At 39.4% G+C, this 25,921-nt stretch overlaps 7 protein-coding genes across 12 annotated transcripts; 6 read left to right on the top strand and 1 right to left on the bottom strand.

Moving 5' to 3' along the window:
- The first annotated feature begins 106 nt into the window (after positions 1–106).
- Positions 107–4,554, top strand: LOC103866219 (cytochrome P450 76C2). Its single transcript, XM_009144099.3, has 3 exons — positions 107–851; positions 2,983–3,505; positions 3,674–4,554. The coding sequence occupies exons 1-3, from the start codon at positions 457–459 to the stop codon at positions 4,283–4,285; spliced, it is 1,530 nt and encodes a 509-aa protein (XP_009142347.1). The 5' UTR covers positions 107–456; the 3' UTR covers positions 4,286–4,554.
- A 693-nt stretch (positions 4,555–5,247) lies between these two features.
- LOC103866218 (cytochrome P450 76C4) lies at positions 5,248–14,453 on the top strand. Of its 4 annotated transcripts, none has more exons than XM_018658571.2 (3): positions 5,248–5,756; positions 6,108–6,630; positions 13,699–14,453. In XM_018658571.2, exons 1-3 carry the CDS (start codon positions 5,362–5,364, stop codon positions 14,314–14,316), a joined length of 1,536 nt encoding a protein of 511 aa, XP_018514087.1. In that variant the 5' UTR covers positions 5,248–5,361; the 3' UTR covers positions 14,317–14,453. The 4 variants fall into 4 exon arrangements, 3 of the variants coding, with proteins under 3 accessions (XP_018514087.1, XP_018514089.1, XP_033146075.1); XR_004457522.1 differs by lacking the exon at positions 13,699–14,453 and adding an exon at positions 7,416–7,676 and having other exon boundaries at positions 5,258–5,756; positions 6,108–6,750; XM_018658573.2 differs by lacking the exon at positions 13,699–14,453 and adding an exon at positions 7,920–8,161 and having other exon boundaries at positions 5,258–5,756.
- Positions 14,454–14,698: 245 nt separating this feature from the next.
- On the top strand, positions 14,699–16,546 carry LOC103866217 (protein PXR1). Of its 2 annotated transcripts, none has more exons than XM_009144097.3 (5): positions 14,699–15,319; positions 15,445–15,509; positions 15,722–15,951; positions 16,050–16,182; positions 16,263–16,546. In XM_009144097.3, exons 1-5 carry the CDS (start codon positions 15,163–15,165, stop codon positions 16,386–16,388), a joined length of 711 nt encoding a protein of 236 aa, XP_009142345.1. In that variant the 5' UTR covers positions 14,699–15,162; the 3' UTR covers positions 16,389–16,546. The 2 variants fall into 2 exon arrangements, with proteins under 2 accessions (XP_009142345.1, XP_009142344.1); XM_009144096.3 differs by having other exon boundaries at positions 14,793–15,319; positions 15,719–15,951.
- A 142-nt stretch (positions 16,547–16,688) lies between these two features.
- LOC103866215 (spastin) lies at positions 16,689–19,632 on the top strand. Its single transcript, XM_009144095.3, has 13 exons — positions 16,689–16,790; positions 16,877–17,210; positions 17,279–17,370; positions 17,516–17,538; positions 17,625–17,859; positions 17,938–18,033; positions 18,109–18,224; positions 18,329–18,409; positions 18,597–18,720; positions 18,842–18,891; positions 18,983–19,109; positions 19,189–19,286; positions 19,374–19,632. The coding sequence occupies exons 2-13, from the start codon at positions 16,879–16,881 to the stop codon at positions 19,488–19,490; spliced, it is 1,491 nt and encodes a 496-aa protein (XP_009142343.1). The 5' UTR covers positions 16,689–16,790; positions 16,877–16,878; the 3' UTR covers positions 19,491–19,632.
- An 85-nt stretch (positions 19,633–19,717) lies between these two features.
- LOC103866213 (serine/threonine-protein kinase Aurora-3) lies at positions 19,718–21,380 on the top strand. 2 transcript variants are annotated; one of them, XM_009144093.3, is made up of 6 exons: positions 19,718–20,119; positions 20,208–20,450; positions 20,549–20,644; positions 20,721–20,935; positions 21,016–21,088; positions 21,161–21,380. In XM_009144093.3, exons 1-6 carry the CDS (start codon positions 19,988–19,990, stop codon positions 21,260–21,262), a joined length of 861 nt encoding a protein of 286 aa, XP_009142341.1. In that variant the 5' UTR covers positions 19,718–19,987; the 3' UTR covers positions 21,263–21,380. The 2 variants fall into 2 exon arrangements, with proteins under 2 accessions (XP_009142341.1, XP_033146077.1); XM_033290186.1 differs by lacking the exon at positions 20,549–20,644.
- On the bottom strand, positions 21,353–23,468 carry LOC103866214 (growth-regulating factor 9). The gene is made up of 4 exons (XM_009144094.3): positions 22,957–23,468; positions 22,224–22,685; positions 21,954–22,142; positions 21,353–21,890 (listed from the first exon to the last, which is right to left on the bottom strand). Exons 1-4 carry the CDS (start codon positions 23,219–23,221, stop codon positions 21,490–21,492), a joined length of 1,317 nt encoding a protein of 438 aa, XP_009142342.1. The 5' UTR covers positions 23,222–23,468; the 3' UTR covers positions 21,353–21,489.
- Positions 23,469–23,762: 294 nt separating this feature from the next.
- Positions 23,763–25,899, top strand: LOC103866212 (fasciclin-like arabinogalactan protein 8). Its single transcript, XM_009144092.3, has one exon. The coding sequence runs from the start codon at positions 24,506–24,508 to the stop codon at positions 25,733–25,735; it is 1,230 nt and encodes a 409-aa protein (XP_009142340.1). The 5' UTR covers positions 23,763–24,505; the 3' UTR covers positions 25,736–25,899.
- Positions 25,900–25,921: the final 22 nt, after the last annotated feature.

Below are 25,921 nucleotides of genomic sequence, written 5' to 3'. Positions count from 1 at the left end.
GCCAATAAAATACACTTAAATATAACTGTTAAAGTACATCAAATAGATTAATTTACATGGAAATTTGAGAGGGGGGGGGGGGTGGGGTGGACCCAAACATTGTTGTAAAGTAGAATAGCGGAACATGTTAGAGGCAAATAAAATTGACATTGTAAAAGTTAGAGATTGAGTTGTTTAGCTCAAACTTTTTGCTCTTTTAAAACACGACCGTTTACAATGAGCCAAGTTTTAGGTATATACGTATCTCTTGTGATTGGTCGCTAGTAGTTTGATTTTTTCAAAAATGACGGGTTTTGACATATGGTGACAAATGTCAGATCCCCTCACCGAAACGATGGATTTGGACCATAAATACAGAGTTTGTAGAAATATTTGCTTGTTGCACACTAATATATAATTAAATGGTTAGAAGCATGATGTTTCATTTCAAGAAAAATATCATTTGAGAAAAAAAGGATGGAGTTCATCTTAGGACAAGCTCTGTTCCTCCTCTTTTGCTTTATCTTATCATGTTTTCTTATCATCTGTACAACAAGATCAAGAAGGAAATCTTTTGAGGCCGCGGCTACGCCTCCTGGACCTCCACGACTACCTATCATCGGAAACATTCACCTTGTCGGTAAAAACCCACACCATTCATTTGCCAACCTCTCAAAAACTTATGGACCAGTAATGAGTCTTAAGTTTGGAAGCTTAAACACAGTAATCATAACTTCGCCAGAAGCTGCAAAAGAGGTTTTAAGAACACATGACCAAGTCTTGTCTTGGCGCAGCTCCACTAACTCGATACGTTCCATCAATCACCACGAGGTTTCCGTTGTCTGGCTCCCTCCATCGTCGGCTCGTTGGAGGTATAATTAATATCAACTTTTATTTATCAGGTTTTTATTTTCTCAAAAATATGTCAATTTTGTTAGGAGTAATCCAGAATTACCCCTAGAATATTTTTTTGTAGTTATTAAGAAAATTATTATATTTGTGTATAAGTAAGATTTTTTTTTTTGACCAAATGTATAAGTAAGATTTCTTATTCTATTATGTGTAAGAAATTTGCTAGACAAATAATGAATTTTGTATAAATTAGATTAAAACCTAATGAATAACCTAGAGAAAGTACTCTAAATTTATCATGGTAATAACTTTCCTAATAACTAATAAATTTTGCATCATTATAACAATCACAGAGTTCTATGCCAGTTAAGTCATTCGGCGATTAAGTTTAATAACTAAAATACAATAAAACTTATATTCTTCTCTGTATATATATATATATATGCCCTGTTCGTTTGTACATCTGGAAAATGCATCCAGATGGTCCATCTAGATGTATCATCCAGATGCTTCATCTGGGTGTTTTTCGTTTCTTCATTTCGTTCATGCATCCAGATGAATCATCTGAATGCAACTATGTTCGTTTGCTTTTCATTTTTTAACTTCCATCTGCATCCAGGAGGACTTGTTAATAAAATGACTAAAATATAACTTTTTACGTTTCAACGGAAAAATAGCATTTTTACGGTTTTGGCCGAAAATATTTTTGCGGTTTTTGAGGAAATATGTGTGTTTTCGCGAAAAAGTGCATTTTTATGGTTTTGGCGAAAAAATATGTTTTATGGGTTTGGCAGAAAAATACGTTTTTGCGGTTTGGACGGAAAAAGTGTGTTTTGAAGTTTTGGCGCAAAAAGTGTTTTTGACGGGAAAAGTTTTTTTTCACGATTTTAGCGGGAAAAGTTATTTTTGCGGTTTTGGCGGGAAAATATACTTTTCCGGTTTTGGCGGGAAAATACATTTTTCCGGTTTTGGCGGGAAAATACATTTTTCCGGTTTTGGCGGGAAAATGCGCTTTTCCGGTTTTGGCGGAAAAATACATTTTCCGGTTTTGGCGGGAAAATACGTTTTTCCGGTTTTGGCGGGAAAATAAGTTTTTTTTTTTGGGTTTGGCGGGAAAATACATTTTTCCGGTTTTGGCGGGAAAATGTGTTTTCCGGTTTTGGTGGAAAATTCAGTTTTCTGGTTTTGGCAGAAAAATTTTGTTTTCCAATTTTGGCGGGAAAATTCTGTTTTCCGGTTTTGGCGGGAAAATTGTGTTTTTTTTTGGTTTTGGCGAGAAAATTGTGTATTTTGGTTTTGGCGGAAAATTTGTGTTTTTCGGTTTTGGCGGGAAAATTGTGTTTTTCAATTTTGGCGGAAAAATGTGTTTTTTCGGTTTTGGTGGGAAAATTCTGTTTTCTGGTTTTGGTGGGAAAATTCCATTTTTCAGTTTTGGGAGGAAAATTCCATTTTTCGGTTTTGGCGAGAAAATTGTGTTTTTCGGTTTTGGCAAAAAAATGCGTTTTTTTGTTTTGGCGAGAAAATGCGTTGTTTCCGGTTTTGGTAGGAATATGCGTTTTTTGGGTTTTGGTCGAAAAATGTGGTTTTACTGGTTTAGCCGAAAAAATGTGTTTTAATGAAACATGTGTGTTTTATATTTTTTGCGGAAAAATGCATCTTGCGGTTTTGGCGGAAAAGTGTGTTTTTCCGTTTTTGCGAGAAAATGTATTTTTTGGTTATAGTGGAAAAAAGTATATGCAAAAAAATTGAATTTACGGTTTGAAAATAATATTTTGATTTTAAAAGGTCATTTGTCATTTTAGACTGAACTAAATGCATCTGCATCCAGATGCACCATCAAGACTCACCTTCATTTGGGTGAGAATTTGAGATGAATTTTTAAAAATTCAGTTGGGTGATCCATCTGGATGTAGCATTATAATGCACTAAACGAACATCAATTTGCATCTTCACCCAGATGGATCAGCTGGGTGAGCAAACGAACAGGGCCATATATTTTTTTTTGAATTTATCTGATTACGTCGAATCTGTACATCTAATAAAACATGCGATTCAATTCTGCATTTTATGCGATTACGTAATATTAATCCAAAAGCAGTGGTCTAATAAGTGGTTGTCTCTGTTTTTTTGTTGTTGTTGTTGTTTCCTAAGGCTGCTGAGGAAACTGTCGGTAACTCTACTGTTCTCTCCGCAGCGTATCGAAGCCACAAAAGCCTTGAGGTTGAACAAAGTGAAGGAGCTTGTGAGCTTCATGAATGAAAGCAGCGAGAGAGATGAACCTGTTGATATTTCTCGTGCATCATTCATCACAGCTCTTAATATCATATCCAACATTCTGTTTTCTGTCGATCTCGGTAGCTACGACTTGAAGAAGTCCAATGAGTTTCAGGACGCGGTGATCGGTGTCATGGAAGCTATCGGAAATCCAGACGCTGCTAACTACTTTCCGTTTTTGGCGTTTCTTGACATGCAAGGTAATAGGAAGGCCATGAAGGTTGCCTCAGAAAAGTTGTTTAGGGTTTTCCGTGGGTTCATCGATGCAAAAATAGCAAAAAGATCACTAAGGAATAGCCGTGAAAATGTATCCACCCACGATTTCGTGGATGCGCTTCTCGACCTCACAAAAGAAGATGAAGTAGAGCTCAACACTAACGATTTTGTACACCTTCTCTTGGTAAGTCTTACCATATTGCATACGCTAGAATCATATGATTCGAGATTTAAAATGAAGCAGACAAAAAAATGCGTGAGGGGCTCTACTAGTACGCCTAAACAAGGCCTAGGAGTATATATATATATATATTTTTACAAAAATAATAGATCATTTGTATTTATATTTCAGGACCTGTTTGGAGCGGGCACGGACACAAACTCTAGTACCGTGGAATGGGCAATGGCAGAGTTACTTCGAAGCCCTAAAACAATGACAAGAGCTCAAGCTGAGATCGATCATGTGATCGGTCAAAAAGGGTTTGTTGAAGAGTCTGATATCTCAGAACTGCCGTATCTACAAGCGGTTGTGAAGGAAGTTTTCCGGTTACATCCAGCTGCTCCTTTACTTGTCCCCCGAAAAGCAGAATCAGATGTGGAGGTTCAAGGGTTCAAGGTGCCTAAAGACACTCAAGTTTTGGTGAACGTGTGGGCCATAGGACGAGACCCAAGCGTGTGGGAGAATCCAACCCGGTTTGAACCAGAAAGGTTTTTAGGTAAAGAGACTGATGTGAGAGGTAGAGATTATGAGCTGACACCGTTTGGAGCCAGAAGAAAAATCTGTCCAGGATTGCCTTTGGCTGTGAAGATAGTGCCTCTCATGCTTGCTTCGCTTCTCTATTCTTTTGATTGGAAGCTTCCAAACGGCGTCGCTTCAGAGGACTTGGACATGGACGAGACCTTTGGTCTCACATTGCATAAGACCAACCCATTACATGCCGTTCCCGTCAGGAAACGCCATTAGTTAGCCATTGTAGTATATATTTCTTTTATAGGTATGAATAAAGTTTCACGAACCGAATAAGGTTGACCTTGTGGGGTTATATCTCAAGGCCTATCAGTGATTATTTTCTTTTTTGAATAAATGTCAAATTTATTTAACTCAAAAGAAAGCATCATCATTCCCATTCCTCTGTAATTGGATCAAAAGGACTGAAAGAATTATCTTGACGCAAACCGTAGAATCACTGCATTGTCAGTGAATTTTCATTATTGATTAATGGCTTTTTTCTACACCATTTTTTGTTTCTTAATGCACATACATATACACTAGTTTCTCCCATCAATTCATAACCTACTTATTTTTGACTAAACCTTCATATTAATGAGAAATCTTTATCTTCTTCACTATGATTAGAGTTTGAGTTTCTTTAAAGGAACGGTAGCAATGAGAAATGTGTGGGAAACCAATTAGAACCAAAGGAGAAAAATATCTCAATAATTTGGACGGTGCAGTGACATTTGAAGATAAGGACAAGAAGTTCTTTTGAAACTCATAAAATTATTTTTCTTCCGCCTAAGTATCTTCATTTCCACATGTCTTTGTCTATCCAATATATGAGATTGCCTGCTTATGACATATGAATGAATTGATTTGTCGTTTGGTTTCAACTGGGTATATTATTAGCAACAGCGAAGATAAGAAGATAAACAGCAGGGTCCTAGAAATGGACCAAGGTTTTGGTGTTACCTTGCACAATATATAAACAGTAAATAAATTTTGTTTTATGCTTTGGACTTTAGCTCAAACAACTATATACAATATCTTAACGACTGTTTACGCCGGTACGTGTACGTATCTAGTGTGTGATGGATCCTTGGTCGCAAATGACGTCCACTAGCAAGAATTTGGAGCTTATCGACGGTATAGGTCGATTTGGAACTTTCAAAATAAATAAATATAAAGTTTCCTTGTTTTTGTCGACTTTAGATAAGGAAACATGATAACATGATACAAAACTCGTCTTGAGATGATGTCCAAGATATAATATATATAGTAGTTATATTTGTGTAGTTTTATTATCACTTGAGAACACACAGATGGACATCATCTCAGGACAAGCTCTGTTTCTTTTCTTTTGTTTTATCTTATCATGTTTCCTTATCTTCACAACCGTAAGATCCCGAAGGAGCTCTCACGGAGCTGCAGCGCTGCCTCCGGGACCTCCACGGTTACCCATCATCGGAAACATGCACCTAGTGGGAAAGAACCCACACCGCTCATTTGCCCACCTCTCGGAAACATATGGACCAGTCATGAGTCTTAAGCTTGGATGTCTAAATACAGTGGTCATAGCTTCACCAAACGCTGCGCGAGAGGTTCTACGAACACAAGACCAAATCTTGTCTGGCCGCTACTGGAATGAAGCCGTACGATCCATTGATCATCATTCTTTTTCTGTCGCTTGGCTTCATCCATCATCTCCTCTTTGGAGGTAACTCATTGTTTTTCTTTTCTATCAACTAGAAAGTTTAAGATCTTTGACCATGATGATCTTTGCGATCCACTAGACTTGAACTCAAATCCGGTAGCTAGCACTGATGAAACATCGGTCTAAGTGGTTTGAGGTAACCGTTGCTAAGTTTTTTTTTTCCTATTGGTAGTCTTTTTATTTGTCATCTGCTCTACCAACTGAGCTATCCCGGTCATTACCAAAATATTATCCTCATTATACTAGATGACTGTCCCGGATATATAACTGCTGTATACATAACATATAGTTACCTTAACCGAACCAATAGATTTGTGTATTTGATTAAAAAAATAATTATGTTATATTTTTCAGGCTGTTGAGGAAAATATCAGTTACTCATCTGTTCTCACCACAGCGTATCGAGGCCACCCAAGCTCTACGGATGAAGAAGGTGCAAGAACTAATCACCTTCGTGAGTGAATGCAGTGATAGAGAAGAAGCTGTTGACATTTCTCGTGCATCCTTCGTCACAGCCCTCAATATTATTTCTAATATTTTGTTTTCAATCGACCTCGGTAACTACGACTCCAGGAAGTCCAGTGACTTCCAGGACATGGTGATTGGTGTCATGGAATCTGCAGGAAATACAGACCTTGCTGACTTTTTCCCATTTATGAGATTTCTTGACGTGCAAGGTACTAGAAAGAAGTTCAAGGACTGCTCGGAGAGGTTGTTTAGGGCTTTCAGAAGATTGTACGATGATCGAATCAAGGGAAACTCATTGCAGACGGAGGATAAAGATGTTTCGAGCAAGGATTTTCTGGATGCGCTTATTGATCTCAACCAAGGAGATGAAGCTGAGCTAAACATGTATCAGATTGAACACCTTCTTCTCGTAAGTCTTCTCTTATTTTGCATGATATGGTCACATGAATGAACATTACAAAAGATTCGGATATATAATCATAATCGACACTCAAGATAAATCATCTTGGTGCCAAATTAGTTTGGAGATACTGGGGGTGATTGGTTGGGCTTTATCTCCATACTTTAGCTTTATTTATTTTTAAATCACTAAATTTTACCAATCATGCTTTAGCTTTACTTTTAAAAATTAAAATCTACATCAAGTTTTTATTTAATTTTACCAATCATGCTTTAGCTTTATTTTTAAAGCTACAGCAAAAAAAATAAAGCAAAACTTTTTATTATGCATTTTAGGCAAAAATGCTACATCATATTTTTATAGGCTGTAGAATCTGTAAAATGTAAAAAAAGATATCTATAATATCAAATAAATTATATAATCATAATAAAAACTTTTATAAATATTTTAATTTTGAATTTGAGTGTTTTTTAATTATTAAGATATTTAAATAATATAAATATTATTTGCATATCACTTTTTAAATTACAAAAATTTTTGATAATTTATAAACAAAAATATTAATATAAATTATTTTAATTCATAAAATAATAATTTTATATATACAACACATATTTCATATATTTTATTTTAAAATATCTACAGCCTATAACTTACAGCTACAACAAATTTAATTACAACAAAAGTCTCTGCAGAAAAAGTCTACAGCAACAACTTTACAACTACAACCAATTTATCTACAACTAAACATCTACAGTTAAATTTTTTAAGCCACAGTCGAACCAATCATCACCACTATTTCTTTTAATCAAGCTTCATATTCAACACATGAGTTTCCTAATGGAGTATGTATGCCGAAGTAATTTATTAAAAATTTCAATGAAATGAAAATTTAGAATAACTAAAATATATTATAGCTTGGAGCAAAAAAAAAAGGTTATTAATAGAGGAATTAGTGGAACAAATAAGTGGAATAAAGAATCAAAGATGAAAGAGGAATACTTTTGTTTAGAAACTGATTCGTCTACTAAATAGTAGAGAAACAATTATTTTTTTAAAAAAATCTTTGCAAATTCAGTCATTCTGTTTAGCAGACTAAGTGGAATTGGTCTCCACTAATTTGCATTTAAAATCGATTTTCTTTTACAAATTATCAAATTCCACCAATAGTGGAATTAGTCTCCACTAATTTTCACTTAAAATCGGAATTTTCTCACAATATATCAAATTCCACCATTTATTCTTATAATTGTGTAGGCAATTGCACTTTTAGTATATCTGAATTTAAGTATGTATAGTATGTGCATCTACCTGTCAGGACCTATTTTCAGCCGGCACAGACACAAACTCTAGTACGGTGGAATGGGCAATGACAGAACTACTCCAAAACCCAAAAGCAATGACAAAAGTTCAAGACGAGATCGACAGTGTGATAGGCCAAAATGGTGTCGTCCAAGAGTCTGATATCTCACAACTTCCATATTTACAAGCTGTAGTTAAAGAAACTTTCCGTCTCCATCTATTGGGATTAGGATAAATATAAAGTTTCCTATATTGTTGGGATTTAGACGATCTATGTATTTCCTTTTCCTAGCTAGGTTATGCTAAAGATGTTGTATATAAACACCTCTTGGTGAATGAATAAAGGACACAATTCTACATTATATTCATTATATGGTATCAGAGCTAAGATCTTACCAAAATTTCTTCTAAATCAAACTCATCAACGTTTGATCTAATTCTTCTTCTACTTCTAAATTCATCGTTCTAGATGTCTATTACTACTACTCCTACTTCCGCAACTACAGGCGTTCCTCCGGAGCTATCTCCTTATCACCTCCATCCATCCTATAACCCCGGGGTTCTTATCACATCTGTTCTTCTCACTCATGAAAATTACCAGGAGTGGTCGACAGAGCTTCGGAATTCTTTACAAGCTAAGCAGAAACTTGGCTTTATTGATGGAACAATATCAAAACCATCGGAGGATAGTCCTGATTTAGCACGGTGGCTGGCAGCAAATTCAATGATCGTCGGATGGATTCGTACGTCGATTGATTCAAAAGTTCGTTCGACGGTGGCACACGTACCGGATGCTCATAAACTATGGGAATCTTTGAGACTGCGTTTCTCTGTCAAGAATGGGACTAGAGTTCATCAACTCCAGGATGCTATTACTAACTGCAAGCAGGATGGACAATCAGTTCTGGAATACTACGGCAGGCTCACGAAACTATGGGAGGAACTCCAGAATCTCAAAACCATACGTACGTGTACATGTGCTGCGGCTGCTGATATTGAAAAAGACAAAGAAGATGCTCGAGTTCACAAGTTCCTCTTCGGGCTAGATGACTCACGCTTTATGTCTATTAGGTCACGGATCACAGACGAGGATCCTTTACCTGATCTTAACCTAGTCTACTCCAGAGTAGTTCGTGAGGAGCAGAACATGATCACAACTCGATCTACAGAACAACGAACCGATGCTTTAGGCTTCTCTGCTAAAAACGAGACCTCAAAGGATCTGTCGTTGTCGGTCAATAACTCTACACCTTCGCGCTCTAGGGATCCAGCTCGTACGTGCACACATTGTGGCAGGCCAGGGCATGATATTTCTGAGTGCTTTCTAGTACATGGGTTTCCCGAATGGTATCTTGAGAGACAAAACAACTCTACCTCGGGTACTCGTGGTGGACGTGGAGGACGTTCCAACTCAAACAGAGGCCGTGGCGGACGCGGTCGAGCAAATGCAACTCATGCATCAACTTCTATCAATGCTGATCAGATTGCTTCTTTGATCACGCTTCTACAAAACCAGCAGAGCAACCTCTCGTCCGAACGTTTGTCTGGTAAAACTACACTCACTGACGTTATTATTGACACAGGTGCATCGCACCACATGACCGGCGATCTCGCCCTACTACATGACGTACATGACATAGCTACTTCATCAGTTCTATGCCCTAATGGTCGTAACTCTCCGGCCACTAAACAGGGAACTTTGCGACTTAGCAAAGATTACATGTTGCATGATGTCCTATACGTGCCCGACTTTCATTGCACTCTCATCAGTGTTTCCAAATTATTAAAGCAAACGGGGTGTATCGCGATATTTACTGATACATTATGTGTTTTACAGGACCGTTTTTCGAGGACTCTGATTGGAGCAGGTGAAGAACGTGAGGGGGTGTACTACTTTACGGGAGTCAAAGTTGCACGAGTTCATGGGGCTACAAAGTCTTCAGATTCTTCAGTTCTGTGGCATCGTCGTCTTGGGCATCCGTCATACAAAATTCTATCTTCATTACCGGCTTTTAAATCCCTTATTATAGATTTTTCTGATTCTAGTCAATGCGATATTTGTTTTCAAGCTAAGCAAACTCGACGGGTTTTTCCCGATAGCCTTAATAAAGTTTCTGCACCTTTTGAACTTATTCATTGTGATGTTTGGGGACCATATCGCACACCAGCATCATGTGGTGCCGTATACTTTCTTACCATCGTTGATGATTTCTCTCGCGCAGTATGGACGTATTTGATGCTTGAAAAATCAGAAGTTGCTACTTTACTTAAGAACTTTTGTGCCATGTCGGAAAGGCAATTCGGACGTCCCGTTCGAATGATTCGCACGGATAATGGAACAGAGTTTACAGTCCTTCGGAAATATTTTCAGGAGCAGGGGATTGTACATCAAACTTCTTGCATTGATACACCACAACAAAATGCTCGTGTGGAACGGAAACACAGGCATATACTTAATGTGGCTCGTGCTTGCCTCTTCCAAGCACACCTTCCTTCCACGTTTTGGGGAGAAAGTATTTTAGCAGCTGCTCATCTTATTAACCGTACTCCTACAAAAGTTTTAGATGGCAAAACGCCATATGAAGTGCTTCACGGTAAACCTCCAGTTTTTGATCAACTTCGCGTTTTTGGATGTCTTGCATATGCACATAGGCGTGCGCGAGATAAAGATAAATTTGGGGCTAGGAGTCGCAAGTGTTTGTTTGTTGGTTACCCCTTTGGCAAGAAAGCATGGAGACTCTATGATCCAGAAACAAATGAATTCTTCATAAGCCGCGATGTTCTTTTCTTCGAAGACAAGTTTCCAGGGCTTCCTGATACAGAGTATGTTACACCACCAGTTATGCAAGAGGACGTAATAGACGATTGGCTACTCCCGACGGTGACATCTAGGGGGAGCACGCCAGCATCGCCACCTATTCCCTCTCTTGTGCCAACAGACTCGTCCATTCCATCTACAACAACTCAAAATCCTACAAACGCTTCTCCTACTACTGAGACTCTACCTTCATCGACGTCTCCTACTACTTCTATACCTTCTGATCCACTGCCTTTGTCTCCAACTACATCTCCGACTCAGGCTGTGTTACCTACGACATCAACGTCAGAATCAGAACAGCCTGACCACACTAAATCTCCAGGTCTATTGGAAGTACTTGGTCGTGGTCATCGTGCTAAAAAGCCGTCCATTCTACTCAAAAATTTTGTTGCTCATACTACAGAATCTACAAACCCCTCTCACGTTCTATCTTCTTCTGATCAGAGTTCTCTTCCACCGGTCTCAGGTAAGACACTGTATCCTATCGCTGACTACTTGTCTTCCTCTGTTTTTTCAGAGAAACATCAGGCTTTTCTTGCTCAGATCACCTCGGATTATGTTCCTGCAACCTTTAATGAAGCTATCCTTGATGAACGCTTCAAAGGTGCTATGAAAACCGAGGTCACTGCCTTAGAAGACAATCATACTTGGGACGTCACTACTTTACCCCCGGGGAAGAAGGCCATTAGCTGCCAATGGCTTTATTCCAACAAATATCGAGCTGATGGTACAATAGAGCGACCCAAAGCTCGACTGGTGGCGCATGGAAATAGACAAAAGGAAGGTCGAGACTACAAAGATACATTTGCTCCTGTCGCAAAGATGAATACTGTTCGTTTTCTACTTAAGTTAGCAGCAGCAAAGCGTTGGGAGGTACATCAGATGGATGTTCACAATGCATTTTTACATGGGGACTTAGAGGAGGAAATCTACATGGAATTACCACCAGGCTTCCGATCTTCTGATCCATCCAAAGTCTGCAGGCTTCGCAAATCACTCTATGGTTTGAAACAATCTCCTAGGTGTTGGTTTTCAAAGCTCAGTACTACACTTCTTGCCTTTGGTTTTACTCAGAGTTATGAAGACTATTCTCTTTTCTCACTTATCCAAGGAAATATATGTCTTCACATACTCGTCTATGTCGATGACTTCATTATTGCAGGCAACGATATTTCTACGATTCAGCGGTTTAAAACCTACCTTAACAAGCACTTCAAGATGAAAGATTTGGGAAAAATCAAGTACTTCCTTGGTCTCGAAGTTGCTAGAGGACCTGAGGGTATTTTTGTGTCACAGAGAAAATATGCTTTAGACATTGTTGCAGAATGTGGTCTCCTCGGTGCTAAACCATCTCCTGTCCCTACGGAGCTTAATCACAAGCTTCCATTGTCTAAAAGCCCGTGGCTTACTGATCCCGGCAAATATAGACGCCTAGTTGGTCGTCTCATCTATTTGACGTTTACTCGGCCTGAGCTAAGTTATATTGTTCATCTCCTTTCTCAGTTTATGCAAAGGCCTCGCGAAGATCATTGGCTGGCGGCCTTGAGGGTTGTACGTTACTTGAAAGGGACTCCGGACCAGGGTATTATGCTATCCTCTTCGTGTGATTTGCAGCTTACTGCTTACTGCGATGCTGATTGGTCTGCCTGTCCTATTACACGCCGGTCATTGAGTGCCTATGTGGTTCTCCTCGGTGATTCTCTTGTCTCTTGGAAGACAAAGAAGCAGCGTACTGTCTCGCGTTCATCTGCTGAAGCAGAATACCGGTCTATGGCTGATACTACGTGTGAGCTAAAGTGGCTTAAACGCCTGTTGGCTCAATTTGGTTTCTCTCATCCTCAACCAATGCGTATGTTTTGTGACAGTCAATCGGCCATTTACATCGCCAAGAACCCTGTCTTCCATGAAAGGACAAAACACGTTGAGAATGACTGTCATACAGTACGTGATGCTGTTCAATCCAAGCTTCTCACGACAGAACATATCTCTACTAAGCATCAACCTGCGGATCTCCTCACCAAGGCATTACCTACGCCTACATTTGATTACTTATTGTCCAAGTTAGGCATTCGGACACCGTCATTGCCAACTTGAGGGGGAGTATTGGGATTAGGATAAATATAAAGTTTCCTATATTGTTGGGATTTAGACGATCTATGTATTTCCTTTTCCTAGCTAGGTTATGCTAAAGATGTTGTATATAAACACCTCTTGGTGAATGAATAAAGGACACAATTCTACATTATATTCATTATACCATCCAGCTGCTCCGCTTCTCCTCCCACGAAAAGCAGAAACAGATGTGGAGATTCTTGGATTTCTTGTGCCTAAAGACACTCAGGTTCTGGTGAATGTGTGGGCTGTAGGACGAGACCCGAGTACGTGGGAGAATCCGAACCGGTTCGAACCAGAAAGATTTTTGGGGAAAGATACTGATGTGAAAGGTAAAGATTATGAGCTTACACCGTTTGGGGCTGGACGACGAATTTGTCCTGGATTGCCTTTGGCTGTGAAGACAGTGCCTCTCATGCTTGCTTCTCTTCTCTACTCATTTGACTGGAAGCTTCCAAACGGCGTCGCTTCTGAGGACTTGGATATGGACGAGAGCTTCGGCCTCACATTGCATAAGACCAATGCCTTACATGCTGTGCCTGTCAAGAAACGCGTCATTAGTTGACCGTTACTATTGCTATATTTGCTCTTGTTTAGTACTTGTAATAATTTCAGAAGTCATGCTATTCATGGCACGCTATAAGTTAAATTAAAAAATAATTTCAAATTATAGAAACCTTACAAAAATGGGGTTCGATGTAATACGGCACTCTAAGTCACAACCAAAATTTAATTAGGTCCATAACTTCATAGTCATTTAAAAAAATCTTACCATCCCGCAAATATTATCCATTCATTTTGATATGCAGTTTTATAAATCCTAAATTCCTAACATGTGATATCAGGATATGTTTGCAGCAGGCACGGATACAAGCTCTAGCACCCTAGAGTGGGCAATGGCAGAGTTACTTAATAACCCTAAATCACTAGCCATAGCTCAAGCCGAGATGGATTGTGTGATAGGCCAAAACGACATCATTCAAGAATCTGACATCTCACATTTGCCGTATTTACAAGCAGTTGTGAAAGAAACTTTCCAATTTCATCGTGCTGCTCCATTTCTCGTCCCACGTAAAGCTGAAGCTGACGTGGAGGTTCTTGGGTTCATGGTGTCTAAAGACACTCAAGTTCTTGTGAACGTTTGGGCTATAGGACGAGATCCAGCAATGTGGGAGAATCCAATCCGGTTCGAGCCAGAGAGGTTTTTGAGTAAAGAGACTGATGTGAAAGGTAGAGACTATGAGTTAACACCTTTTGGGGGCGGACGAAGAATCTGTCCGGGGCTGCCTTTGGCTGTGGTGACTGTGTCACTCATGCTTACTTCACTTCTTTATTTCTTTGATTGGAAGCTTCCAAATGGTGTTGCTTCTGAGGATTTGGACATGGACGAGACATTTGGTATTACATTACATCGGACCAACCCGTTACATGCCGTTCCTGTCAAGAAACGCGCATATAAGTAACCATTGTACTATTGCTATCTCTTGTTTTTCTTTTGGGTTTAAATGTATAACTTGTTGTTTAAAAGTTTCCATCAACCCGTAATACATAAAATAAAAATATCATCAGGGTTGAAGAAGTATACTAAAGTTTGTTCCAAGTTAGTATATCCTTAGGCCAATTAGAAAAAAAATATAAGATAGTAACTTGTCCAAATTAGCAATGAATGCAAAGAAAGAGCTTGAGAAATTCCAATGGGAATTTTCTACCATGGAGTTCTAAACTTACATATTAGTATATGTATATATAATAAATATTATTTAATTAAGAGTATGTTGAATTTTCTTTTTAAAATATGTCAAACGAGTAGGGTCGGCCCTGAGATTTAGGAGGCATGTACATGTGTCTATGTAAAAAAAATTTCTTTTTTAAATTTGGGATTCTAAAAAAAAATTAGGAGTGTATTTGTATATATTTTTTTTAAAAATAACTGGGGACACATGGCGAATGTTTTACTTAGTATGACCCTTCAAACAAGATATTATTGGTTAGTTTTCCAAGAATTCTAACATACTCATCTATTAATTTATAATATTTGTATCTTTTAATATTTTTAGAATTTTTGGTTAGATTACTCCCAATGAGGATGCTTTTAAAAGTTATATTTGAACATCTTGATAATGCACAAAATTTTAAGAGTAAAATTATTAGAAAATAAAACTTGTAATAGTATGATTTTTTTGGGTTTAGTGAAATGTTATTGGATTAAAGATATGGGCCTAGGCCCAGTTTAGTCGATTCCTACAAGTTTCGACGACAGCTAAGTAGGGCAAACGCTCGAACCGTCGGAGAGAGAGAAGAAAATAGAGATGGGAGGGAAAGGTAAGAAGAGGAGAGAGAAGAACTATTTGGCATCTCACGGCGGACCGGCGAGACTCCCACCGCCGCCTGATCGTTCGAAGCAAGATGCTCTTCCTTCCAAGCTCCGTGTTCTCATGAACTACACCTCTCCTCCGCCTCCTCAAGGTACCTCCTTTTTTCTTTCTTCTTCTCCAGTAGAGAGAAAGAAAAGAGTTTTTTTTTTTAAATTTGTATTTGTGATTTCTCTATGTGTCTGACTGTTTGTTTGTTGTATATGCTCTGCCTTTCAGATTCTACTAAACAACTTGTAGAGAAGAAAGAGAAGAAAGCTAAAGCTGGAGTTGATGCTGCCAAGGTATTAGTTAAAATCAAATCAATTTTTTGGGTTTTTTGCCATTGGATTAAATGAATATTTTGGTGTATAACAACTTAATCATGGTGTTGTTCTATTGATTATAAGTTTATTAAAAGTGCAATCCTTTCATGGTTTTTATTGATTAAATGTAGTATTTTTATTAAAATGTGCTAGCTTTGTGAAACATATGATTTTTTTTTTATATTTAGAAGGTGAAGCCTGGGAGTGAAGCAAAGTCTGAAGCAAAGGCGGTTGAAGAAAGCAAATCTGAGGGCAACACAGCCTCCCCTGATCAGGAGAATGATGGAGAGGATATAGTGCTGAACAAGGGAGATGAAAAGAAGAAGAAAAAGAGAAAGAGGAATGAGATTAAGGACCTTCGTTTCGAACAGGAACTTGCGGAGTTGGATGGTCGGTCCAAAAGGAAAGAGCGCAAGAAGAAGTAAGCAGCCTTTGTTCTATAAGGTTTTTTTGTCTCGTAAAGGCCAATCCTTGTTTGTTATGGTTGAGTGTGATGATTTGATCCTACTCTAATGTTAGGTATTGGGAGGCCAAGAAGCAAAAGAAGAAAGGGAAGACTGAAGATACACTCCGAGAAAACTTCCCAAAGCATGAACAGATCAGATTTGGTGATGTGGTTCAAGCTCCACCAAAGCTGGCCGTTGTTCCAAAGGTATATAGAGTTTCTAACTGTAAGAATATAACTTATGTTCGCGGGTTCAAATGATTGATTATATGTTTTTATTTTGACAGGCAAGAAAGACTCCTATGAGTGCTTCAAAGGAGAGGCTGCGATTAGAGGCCATTGAAGCTTACAGATCTCGCAATGGATGGACCTCTAGACCAGGCGTTCAGATTCCTACCGTGACCATGCAATAAGATGGGGGCCATGATCTCAGTTTTGTGTACTAGCTGGCTGTAAAACTAGTTCGGATTCTAACGTTGTGATAGTTGAATTTTCCAAACATCTCTTTCTATATGTAAAAGTGGATTTATTTAATTTTGAGTTCAATGAAAAATTTTGGTGTTTACTTCCATCTTTCTTGAGGATTTTTTTATCAATACTCTGTGTTCATGCTTGGCTCAACTGTCAGGCAATCAGGCCCAAGATGGTTAGTAGGGCCCAAAATGAAAATGTCGGCCTTTTTTAACGAATCCAAACCCTCTTTCCTATTTAGAAGGTTAAAGACTTCTTCACGTATGAATCTTTTCTTAGTTTCCAATTCATTCGATTATTTTGATTCCTCTCGGACAATGAATTCAATCTCCGAGCAAAACATGGTGAGTGAATCCAACTATGTCGTTATGTTCACGTATCGTTGCTGTGTTGTCTGAATCTCAGATTTTATGTTTTTTTTTTTTGTAAGATATGAGTTTCCTCAGAGGTATAATCGATTCCTTTAGCTCAATCTTCACCGAAGAAGAAGACAACACTCATCGTTACGAACAATCCAAACACGATCGCACCGTATCAACCTCTTCCGATTCCATGAACGGCGTCGATGGAGCAGTTACGGTTACTAACGAACGAGTAGCGTATAAGCTCAAAGGCTACTTCGATTTAGCGAAAGAGGAGATCTCTAAGGGTGTTAGGGCGGAAGAGTGGGGTTTACACGACGACGCGCTTCTTCATTACAGAAACGCTCAGAGGATCATGAACGAAGCTACCTCCACGCCTTCTCCTTCGTATATCACTTCAAGGTATTGAGTGATCTCTTAGATTTAGAGTTTTGTTTTTGTAAATTTTTGTTGACTTGTGTGTTTGGTAGTGAGAAGGAGAAGGTGAGATTGTATAGAGAGAAGATTTCTAAATGGCAAAGTCAAGTTTCTGGGAGGTTGCAAGCTTTGGGTAAACGTACAGGTGAGCAGTTCGATTCTCAGTTTCTGCATATTGGATTAATGAATTTTTTAAAAAATTTTATGTTGCGAAGAAAGCAGAAGTGAATACACATTGATGCTTGTGTTGTTTTTGCTTGTTTCTTACATCAATGGCGTTCTTACATTAGGTGTTGGAATGTCTGAAAATAAGGTATGATCTTTGCTTCTTTTTTGCTATTTTTTGTTGGAAGGAGAATGTGATGTTTTTGTATTTGTAATTAATCCTTGATTATGCAGAGAGCTGTACCATCTCCTTCTTTAGCTTCAGTTCCCTCTTCAAATAGAAGAGTTTCATTACCAAGGACTTCACTTCCCAGAGGTGGTACTGGAGTGGCGAGGAGCCCTAAAGACGCTACTACTACAAACCCAAAACCTGCGAAAGAAGCTGGAGGTGGATACGATGATAAGTTGGTAGAGATGATAAACACAACGATAGTGGATAGAAGTCCTTCTGTGAAGTGGGATGATGTCGGTGAGTAGAGTGCTGTTGTTATGTCTTTCTTCTAAGAAATATATGTGGAATCACACTTGTGCCCCTGAACTATTGCAGCTGGACTTGATGGAGCTAAACAAGCTTTGATGGAGATGGTTATTTTACCAGCAAAACGAAGAGATTTATTCACTGGTCTCCGAAGACCAGCTAGAGGTAAAAACAATGTTGGTTTCTTCTTGATCTTCTCCTATTCTGTGCTTGCTGAAGTTTCTTCTTCCTTTTTAAAAGGTTTGCTTCTCTTTGGTCCGCCTGGGAATGGAAAAACAATGCTTGCCAAGGCAGTGGCTTCTGAGTCTCAGGCAACGTTCTTCAACGTCTCAGCATCCTCGTTGACATCAAAATGGGTGTGTGCTTAGTCTGGTTCTGTTATTACTCTCTTGTATCATAAGATTTATTTTTCAGTTCATATAGATAATGGACTTTACTGTACTGTACTGTACTTATTCAGGTGGGTGAGGCTGAAAAGCTAGTTAAAACGTTGTTCCAAGTTGCAATCTCCAGACAACCGTCTGTAATTTTTATGGATGAAGTAAGTATTTTTTTCCTTTCCTGTCTTATATGTTGACTAGACATAGAACCTACTCTTACCAGAGTTCTAGATGATACTGTACTAGTTGTATTTGACCGTGCTTGTTTTGTTTGAATATAGATCGATCTCATGATAAAAGTGTTGTCACTTTGAGATCTGAATGTGTGTGTTTGCACTGGTTTTTCAGATAGATAGTATAATGTCTACAAGGTCGATCAGTGAGAATGAAGCAAGCAGAAGGTTGAAATCAGAGTTCCTTATCCAGTTCGATGGTGTGACTTCTAATCCTGATGATTTGGTGATTGTCATTGGTATGCTTCCACCTAATTCAAGTCTTCATCAAACCATTCTTCACTCTATTTAGACATAATATTTGATATATATGTGCTTGAATTGCGAGTATCGGTTTAAATAATAATAATGTGGGTGCAGGAGCTACTAACAAGCCACAGGAGTTGGATGATGCAGTGCTTAGAAGATTGGTAAGAACATTATCTCCTTTTGAATGTTAATGTCCACCAATTCCTAGGAAAGAATCTGATTATATGCTTTTGATTTTTATTACTATGTTAGGTGAAGAGAATATATGTACCACTGCCGGATCCAAACGTGAGAAAACTACTTTTCAAAACTAAACTGAAGTGCCAGCCTCACTCTTTATCCGGTGGCGACATTGATAAAATCGTCAGAGAAACCGAAGGCAAGTTTTGTAGAAGAAAGTTTTAAAGATTGTGCGAGTCTAGTAATGTAATAAGCATATAAGGTTCCTTATGTAACAGGATACTCAGGAAGTGATCTACAAGCATTGTGTGAAGAAGCTGCAATGATGCCAATCCGAGAACTCGGTGCAGATATTCTCACCATCCAAGCAAACAAAGTATCAAAACCATAATCCAAACCTCTTTTAAAGCTTCTCTCACAAATCAATGTGTGTTTGATGAATGGATGTGTAATGTTTATACAGGTGAGACCGCTAAGATATGATGATTTTCGGAAATCAATGGGAGTGATCAGACCAAGCTTGAGTAAAAGCAAATGGGAAGAACTTGAACGTTGGAACTCTGAGTTTGGCTCTAACTGAATCTCCTCTTGTAAATTTGGGACAATTGTAATATGGTGTATAGTTTTAAAACAATCAAAATGTTTACTCCTTAAAGAAAGACTGATACTAAAAATCAAGATAAAAGCTACTTAATGCGCATATGATAAGTTGTTAATTGTGATTAAGTTGTGGAAGTTACTTTAGTTCAATGATTTTATGTTAAAGTGTCCTACATAAGTTAACAATTATGAAGATTAATAATTTCAGTCAGAAAGTTAGAAGTGAATAATTTTCATAAGTTAGTTAACAAAAAAATAATTGCAAAATATAGAGCGTAAACCCGTCATTTACACGAAATTGCTTAAAACCCTTAAACGCTGCGTTTGGAATCGGTATCTTTCTTCATATTCTTAATTTAAAATTCAATTTTGTTTCTCCCTCCTCTTCCTCTCTCTATCTTCCCCCTTCGAATCACGGTCTCTTCCCCTCTCTCTCTCTCCTCCTCTCCTCGTCGTCGAGTCACGTCGATCGTAGAAATGAGTAAGAAACCGGAAGAAGATCCTTACGTCCGCGACCCAGAGAAGCCATTCTCCCTCGCGGATTTCGAGATCGGGAGACCCTTAGGTAAAGGCAAATTCGGCAGAGTCTATCTCGCTCGCGAAGTCAAGGTACACTAACCTCCTCCACCTTCAATCTAAATCGATTAACGTTTGAATCCTAATTTATTGAATCTTCTCAAACTGTGTGTGATTTTAGAGTCACTTCGTGGTGGCCTTGAAAGTGATATTCAAGGAGCAGATCGAGAAGTACAAACTCCACCACCAGCTTCGCCGAGAGATGGAGATCCAAACGAGCCTAAGGCACCCCAACATCCTCCGTCTCTTCGGCTGGTTCGACGACGACGAGAGGATCTTCTTGATCCTCGAGTACGCTCACGGCGGTGAGCTCTACGGTCTCCTCAAAAAGAACGGTCATCTCACCGAACAACAAGCCGCCACTGTGAGTCTCGTCTCCTCCTCAGTTATTTTAAATGGGCCTGAGGCCCATGGGCCTGAGGCCCATGGGCCTTTTATTGACAATTAACTTTTATTATTCAGTATATTTCGAGTCTTAGTCAAGCACTGGCTTATTGTCATGGAAAGTGTGTGATTCATAGAGATATCAAACCTGAAAACCTATTGCTTGATCATGAGGTATGTAATTATGGTTAGAGTGTTTGCATTGTGAAGTGTGGAGCTTTGTCATTGGTGTTGTGATATGCATTTGCAGGGAAGGTTGAAGATTGCTGATTTTGGGTGGTCAGTGCAGTCGAGTAACAAGAGGAAGACAATGTGTGGGACTTTAGATTACTTAGCACCTGAGATGGTTGAGAACAAAGATCACGATCATGCTGTTGATAACTGGACGTTAGGGATACTGTGTTACGAGTTTCTCTATGGTAACCCTCCGTTTGAAGCTGAGAGTCAGAAAGATACATTCAAGAGGTAAAGCCAAGACTAAGACTTTTGTTTAAACTTAAAACCTCAGCTCCTGATGAAGTTGTTTTGTATATAATGGTGTGCAGAATTGTTAAGATCGATCTGAGTTTTCCTGATACGCCGAATGTCTCAGCAGAAGCTAAGAATCTAATCAGTCAGGTAAACGTTAAGCTAAGCATTACACATAAGGACTAGAGCATTTAACATATATTGGTTTATAATTCTCTGCAGCTTCTTGTTAAGGATCCTTCCAAAAGACTCTCTCTTACGAAGATCATGCAACACCCGTGGATCGTCAAGAACGCAGATCCTAAAGGTGTGTGCCTCATTTGAAGTGTGCTTATTATATATAATCTAACGTTGTGGGAAGAAAGTCTTAGAACATTTCCTTGATGTATGTTTGTCTCAGTTCAGCACAATATATAATCTAAATGAAGTTTGTGTCTCAAAATATTCTCCTGTGATCAGACTTGTTCTAACTTTCTAACACAGATTAATAGGTAGGATCCATAGATAGAAACTAAAAACATTAGAACCTCAAACAACTTTTCTATGTTTTTTTAAACACCTGAAGAACACAATGACAAGACCTCCTCATTGTCTTCTTCACCCTTTAAAGCTATGTCAGTGATGGTGGTGTCGGTACTGCAACTGTTAGTGGTATTCTTCTCATCTGAAACTCTGGACAGCTGCTCTCTTCCCAGGACTGAAACAGGGAGCTTCTGGCCATCTCCATCTTGGCAAGTCACAGATCTAGCAGCTGTTTTCACGGTATTCTCATGTGTGTGAGTCGTTTCCACTGGATGCTTCTTCTTAATACTACCTCTATGCATGTGCCTATCGCAATACTTCTGACCAGACAACACATCTTTGCTGCATCTCCACTTCTTTCCATCTGTTCTTCTGCACCTTCCTGGTTCGCTGTCTGTTTCAACTCTGTGTAAACCAAACCCACCACGATCTACAGAAAAGAATCACATCCATTAACATCATCTCTGAGAAAGCTTGAAAATAAAGGTATTACCTTGAAGAACAGTGTCTGGAGAGAAGTGGATGCCAGGAAACAAGCCACCGCAATTAACATTCATGTTCTTCCATTCTCTGCTTCTTGCAATGATCTCATTCTTCCTGTTGCTTGAGATTCTTGCAGCTTCTGAGGTGTTATCAGATGCCTCAGGAAAGAACTTTTGAACAGAAGGTAACCTCTCAGAACCTGGTAATGAAACAATCAAAGGTCAACAATTCATACAACAGTTAAGTAAGGAACTCTTCAGTTCTGTAATGAGTCTGATACCTTGAACGGGAAACCCTCTAACACACGTAGTCGCGCCTCTTTGTTTGATGAAGTCATCATAACTCATGTCCGTGATCCTCCTTCTCACACTTTTGTTTGTGGACTCGGTGACCACTAGAGATGGTCGAGGGATGTTATCACAGACTCTTGCACTAGGCAGTGAAGCAATGGTGACAACCTGAGCATTACTAGAAACTGACATTGCCCCATGAGAAACACTATGACTCTCAGTGCTACTGTTAAGACCATCAGTATTGTCTCGTTTGGTTGAAGCAAAGGACGAAGCAACGTCATAAGAAGAAGAAGATTCCACAAGCTTTCTTGAACGTTTACGGCCTCTATGCATGTGCCGTTCACAGTACTTCTGAAACAGGAGGACTTTGTTGCTACACCTCCATTTCTTCCCATCTGTTCTCCTGCACCTTGTGGGTTCAGGATCCACCTTATCATTCAACACTGCATCTGAAACACCAATAACCATTGTCAAATTCAGACAAGAATTAATCAATATAAACAGAATATAAATTGTAATAGATTCAGAGGTAACTAAGACTGTTGTGTGTGTGTGAAATTTCCAACTCTTGCAACTCAAACAAGAATCAACCATTAAAAGCAGAAGATAAACTAAAGACTATTGTGTATATGAATCTTGTAACTCCTGCAACTCAAACCTCAAGAACCTAGTAACATGTTTGAGAAATTTAACCAAACACTCGAATTTCAAAATACTTACTGGAAGAGGAGGGATAGTTGTGGTGGATAAGGTAACCGGAGGATGAGGAAGAAGAGAGAGCAAGACTGTTCCAAATAGGGACAACAAGATGATTAGGCACGCGAACACCAGCTTCTATGTATCTATAAACCAAAGCTTGCATTCTAAACTCTTGTAACTGAGCAGCTTTCATACACGGCCACTTCTTCCTCCTCCACTCATCCTCCTCCTCTGTTTTAGGGCTCTGCATCTTGTTACTTTGTAAACTGTGTTTCTTTTCTTCCATTCAAGAAAAGGAGACAGCTTTTGAAACTAGAGACCTAAAGAAACAAAACCCACCTCCCAAAAATAAAAAAACTTTAACAAGACACTACTGAAATCTCTTTTCTCTGTTCTTCACTGTTTAAATGCATAGGGAAGAGAGAGAGTAGAAGAAAGCAGAGGAAAGACGAAGAGGTGAGTGTGAAGAGAGTTAAAGGCACTTGTCAGGCTTCTGACAAATGCGTCAGCGATTTTCAGCCTTATTTGAATACTTTTCGGACCAAAAGAGTTGTGTTTTCCTCTTTAAACAATGCCACACGGACTGATAACTCTCTGTCCAGCTGCTCCACTACATCTCCAATTTCTTTCTCTGCAGGGCCCATATTATGATTGAAGGCCCATTACCAGTCCTCTATTGACTTGTGCTCTAATCTTCTTCTTAATTTGTCAACATTTGGCTGGAATTATAACATCATCTTTCCTCTAATTGCTCTTTTGAGGCTAAGTGAAAGTCAAAACACAGCAAAAACAGGATGAGTCCACAGCCTATGCCAACAAGACATGTAATCAAACCCATTCTACAAGCAACGTCAATCTGAAGTTGGGAGAAAAAACAAGCATATCTCAAGTCCACCGATATAGAACCAAAGAAGGGACACATATTTAAATGGAGTAACATCCGATTACCTTGAAACATATATTTTATATTGTCAGCATGTAGATTGTAATGCTTTAACCGCTCAAAAAATCGTATAATAGGAAGCAGTGATTCAATACTGGCCCTCACCGAATTTCTATTTAAATGTCTATAGCATGTGTATATTTTTCCTAGACCTCTTTATTCTACAATACAAAAAGCCAGGTTTGAATCATAAATGTCTAAGCTACTAGTCCACAAACTATTCTGATATTTTTAAACATCTTTGCAGATTGAAAACTTCTGGTAACGCAAAAACAAAACTCAACACAATCCATCAATTAAAAGTTTAAATCTATTTTTTCATTGCAACAAAAAGAAAAGGTAGAAAAGATTAATGTAATCCCAAAGAAATATCAGCTAGAAAAGATTAAAGAATCCCAAAGCCCATTTTGGTAGTCTAATCAAGAAGACATTAAATGGAATGACTTCTTTTCTTACAGTTATTGTACGGCAAAACACATGTCCCCCAACCAATCCAGCCCATTGATAGAGAAATCATTAATAGTACTAGTCAAAATAACACATAACCACGATTAACTACTTACTTAACCCTTGATTTCACCTCATTATTATTTCATCCTTCGTTTCTGTCTACTCAACCGTCTCACAATGGCGCCACCACAGACCTTCTCACTCCTCGCCTTCACTTTCTCCCTCCTCGCCATCTCTTCCACCGTAGGCGGCTACAACATTACTAAAATCCTCGCTAGCTACCCGGACTACTCCTCCTTCAACAGCTACCTCTCTCAAACGAAGCTCGCGGAAGAAATCAACACCTACCCGACGATCACCCTCCTCGCCCTCAACAACGACGCAATGGCTTCCTTCGCCGGAAAACGTCCCCTCTCCGTCGTCAAAAAAGCTCTAAGCCTCCTCACCCTCCTCGACTACTACGACCCCGAGAGCCTCCACCAAATCTCAGAAGGCACGACTCTCTCCGTCACACTCTACAACAACACCGCCGGAAACGCTCCCGAGTACCTAGGATACGTCAACATAACCGATCTTTACGGAGGCCAAGTCGCTTTCGGCTCCGCCGTTTCGGGCTCCAAGCTCGACTCTTACTTCACAAAATCTATCAAACAAATCCCTTACGACATCTCCGTCGTCGAGATCGATGCTCCCATCATCGCTCCGGGAATCTTAGCCGCCTCCCCCGCCAACATCACCGTATTGCTAGAGAACGCCGGTTGCAAAACCTTCGCTAAAATGCTCGCCAAGAGTGGAGTCATCAAGAAGTACGAATCAGTTATTAAAAACGGTTTAACGGTTTTTGCACCGTCCGATGAAGCTTTCAAAGCTAAAGGCGTCCCTGATCTGACGAAGCTCACACGAGATGAGGTGGTCTCGCTAGTAGAGTATCACGCACTCGCTCATTACAAACCCAAAGGCTCGCTGAAGAGTAACAAAAACAAAATCTCCACGTTAGCCACCACCGGAGCTGGAAAATTTGATCTTACGACCTCCACCTCCGGCGACGACGAAGTTGTTCTCCACACCGGCATTGCTTCGTCGAGACTCGTCCACACGGTGCTGGACGCTACCCCGGTCGTTATTTTCACGGTGGATAATGTCCTCCTCCCTACTGAGCTATTCGGAAAATCTCATTCTCCGGCGCCGGCGCCGGTGCTATCTCCGGCCGGAGGAGCTCCGCCCGCCGCTGCTTCACCGTCAGAACCTCCTACGGATGAGTCACCGAAAAGGTCTCATACGGACTCGCCGACAGGTTTAGCTAACAGCAAGTCGGCTAACGCGGCGGTTGCCGTGAGATCACCGTCGTTGTTCACTGCATTGGTCACGATCGCTGCCATAGCCGTTTCGGTTTCTCGCTGCTCTTGAACGTTGAAACCTTTTGAATGCTCGTAGTTATTGTTTTTGAGGGTTATTACTAAACGACGTAGTTTCACACTGTACAAAATATATAAAATAAATGGGCCTACGCTATCTGGAGTTGAGAGAGGTGTGGCCCAGTAATATTTATTGAGGAGAAGCCCGACTTCCTACCCAACCTCTTGATACCGACAC

This window comes from Brassica rapa, chromosome A04 (genome assembly GCF_000309985.2).
Source record: "Brassica rapa cultivar Chiifu-401-42 chromosome A04, CAAS_Brap_v3.01, whole genome shotgun sequence".
NCBI lineage: Eukaryota > Viridiplantae > Streptophyta > Magnoliopsida > Brassicales > Brassicaceae > Brassica > Brassica rapa.
Note: the sequence above shows the minus strand (reverse complement) of the source record. Positions and strands in the feature narration are given on the sequence as shown.

Excerpts from the sequence above, each read along its gene's own strand:
- LOC103866219 (XM_009144099.3), top strand. The coding sequence starts at position 457 with ATGGAGTTCATCTTAGGACAAGCTCTGTTCCTCCTCTTTTGCTTTATC. Across the intron at positions 852-2,982 it reads CCATCGTCGGCTCGTTGGAG|GCTGCTGAGGAAACTGTCGG; the intron begins GTATAATTAATA and ends TTGTTTCCTAAG. Across the intron at positions 3,506-3,673 it reads ATTTTGTACACCTTCTCTTG|GACCTGTTTGGAGCGGGCAC; the intron begins GTAAGTCTTACC and ends TTTATATTTCAG.
- LOC103866218 (XM_018658571.2), top strand. The coding sequence starts at position 5,362 with ATGGACATCATCTCAGGACAAGCTCTGTTTCTTTTCTTTTGTTTTATC. Across the intron at positions 5,757-6,107 it reads CCATCATCTCCTCTTTGGAG|GCTGTTGAGGAAAATATCAG; the intron begins GTAACTCATTGT and ends TATATTTTTCAG. Across the intron at positions 6,631-13,698 it reads AGATTGAACACCTTCTTCTC|GATATGTTTGCAGCAGGCAC; the intron begins GTAAGTCTTCTC and ends ATGTGATATCAG.
- LOC103866217 (XM_009144096.3), top strand. The coding sequence starts at position 15,163 with ATGGGAGGGAAAGGTAAGAAGAGGAGAGAGAAGAACTATTTGGCATCT. Across the intron at positions 15,510-15,718 it reads CTGGAGTTGATGCTGCCAAG|AAGGTGAAGCCTGGGAGTGA; the intron begins GTATTAGTTAAA and ends TTTTATATTTAG. Across the intron at positions 15,952-16,049 it reads AGGAAAGAGCGCAAGAAGAA|GTATTGGGAGGCCAAGAAGC; the intron begins GTAAGCAGCCTT and ends CTCTAATGTTAG.
- LOC103866215 (XM_009144095.3), top strand. The coding sequence starts at position 16,879 with ATGAGTTTCCTCAGAGGTATAATCGATTCCTTTAGCTCAATCTTCACC. Across the intron at positions 18,034-18,108 it reads TCTCCGAAGACCAGCTAGAG|GTTTGCTTCTCTTTGGTCCG; the intron begins GTAAAAACAATG and ends CCTTTTTAAAAG. Across the intron at positions 18,410-18,596 it reads CTGTAATTTTTATGGATGAA|ATAGATAGTATAATGTCTAC; the intron begins GTAAGTATTTTT and ends CTGGTTTTTCAG.
- LOC103866213 (XM_009144093.3), top strand. The coding sequence starts at position 19,988 with ATGAGTAAGAAACCGGAAGAAGATCCTTACGTCCGCGACCCAGAGAAG. Across the intron at positions 20,451-20,548 it reads CCGAACAACAAGCCGCCACT|TATATTTCGAGTCTTAGTCA; the intron begins GTGAGTCTCGTC and ends TTTATTATTCAG. Across the intron at positions 20,936-21,015 it reads CAGAAAGATACATTCAAGAG|AATTGTTAAGATCGATCTGA; the intron begins GTAAAGCCAAGA and ends AATGGTGTGCAG.
- LOC103866214 (XM_009144094.3), bottom strand. The coding sequence starts at position 23,221 with ATGGAAGAAAAGAAACACAGTTTACAAAGTAACAAGATGCAGAGCCCT. Across the intron at positions 22,686-22,956 it reads CAACTATCCCTCCTCTTCCA|ATGCAGTGTTGAATGATAAG; the intron begins GTAAGTATTTTG and ends TTGGTGTTTCAG. Across the intron at positions 21,891-21,953 it reads TCCAGACACTGTTCTTCAAG|ATCGTGGTGGGTTTGGTTTA; the intron begins GTAATACCTTTA and ends TCTTTTCTGTAG.
- LOC103866212 (XM_009144092.3), top strand. The coding sequence starts at position 24,506 with ATGGCGCCACCACAGACCTTCTCACTCCTCGCCTTCACTTTCTCCCTC.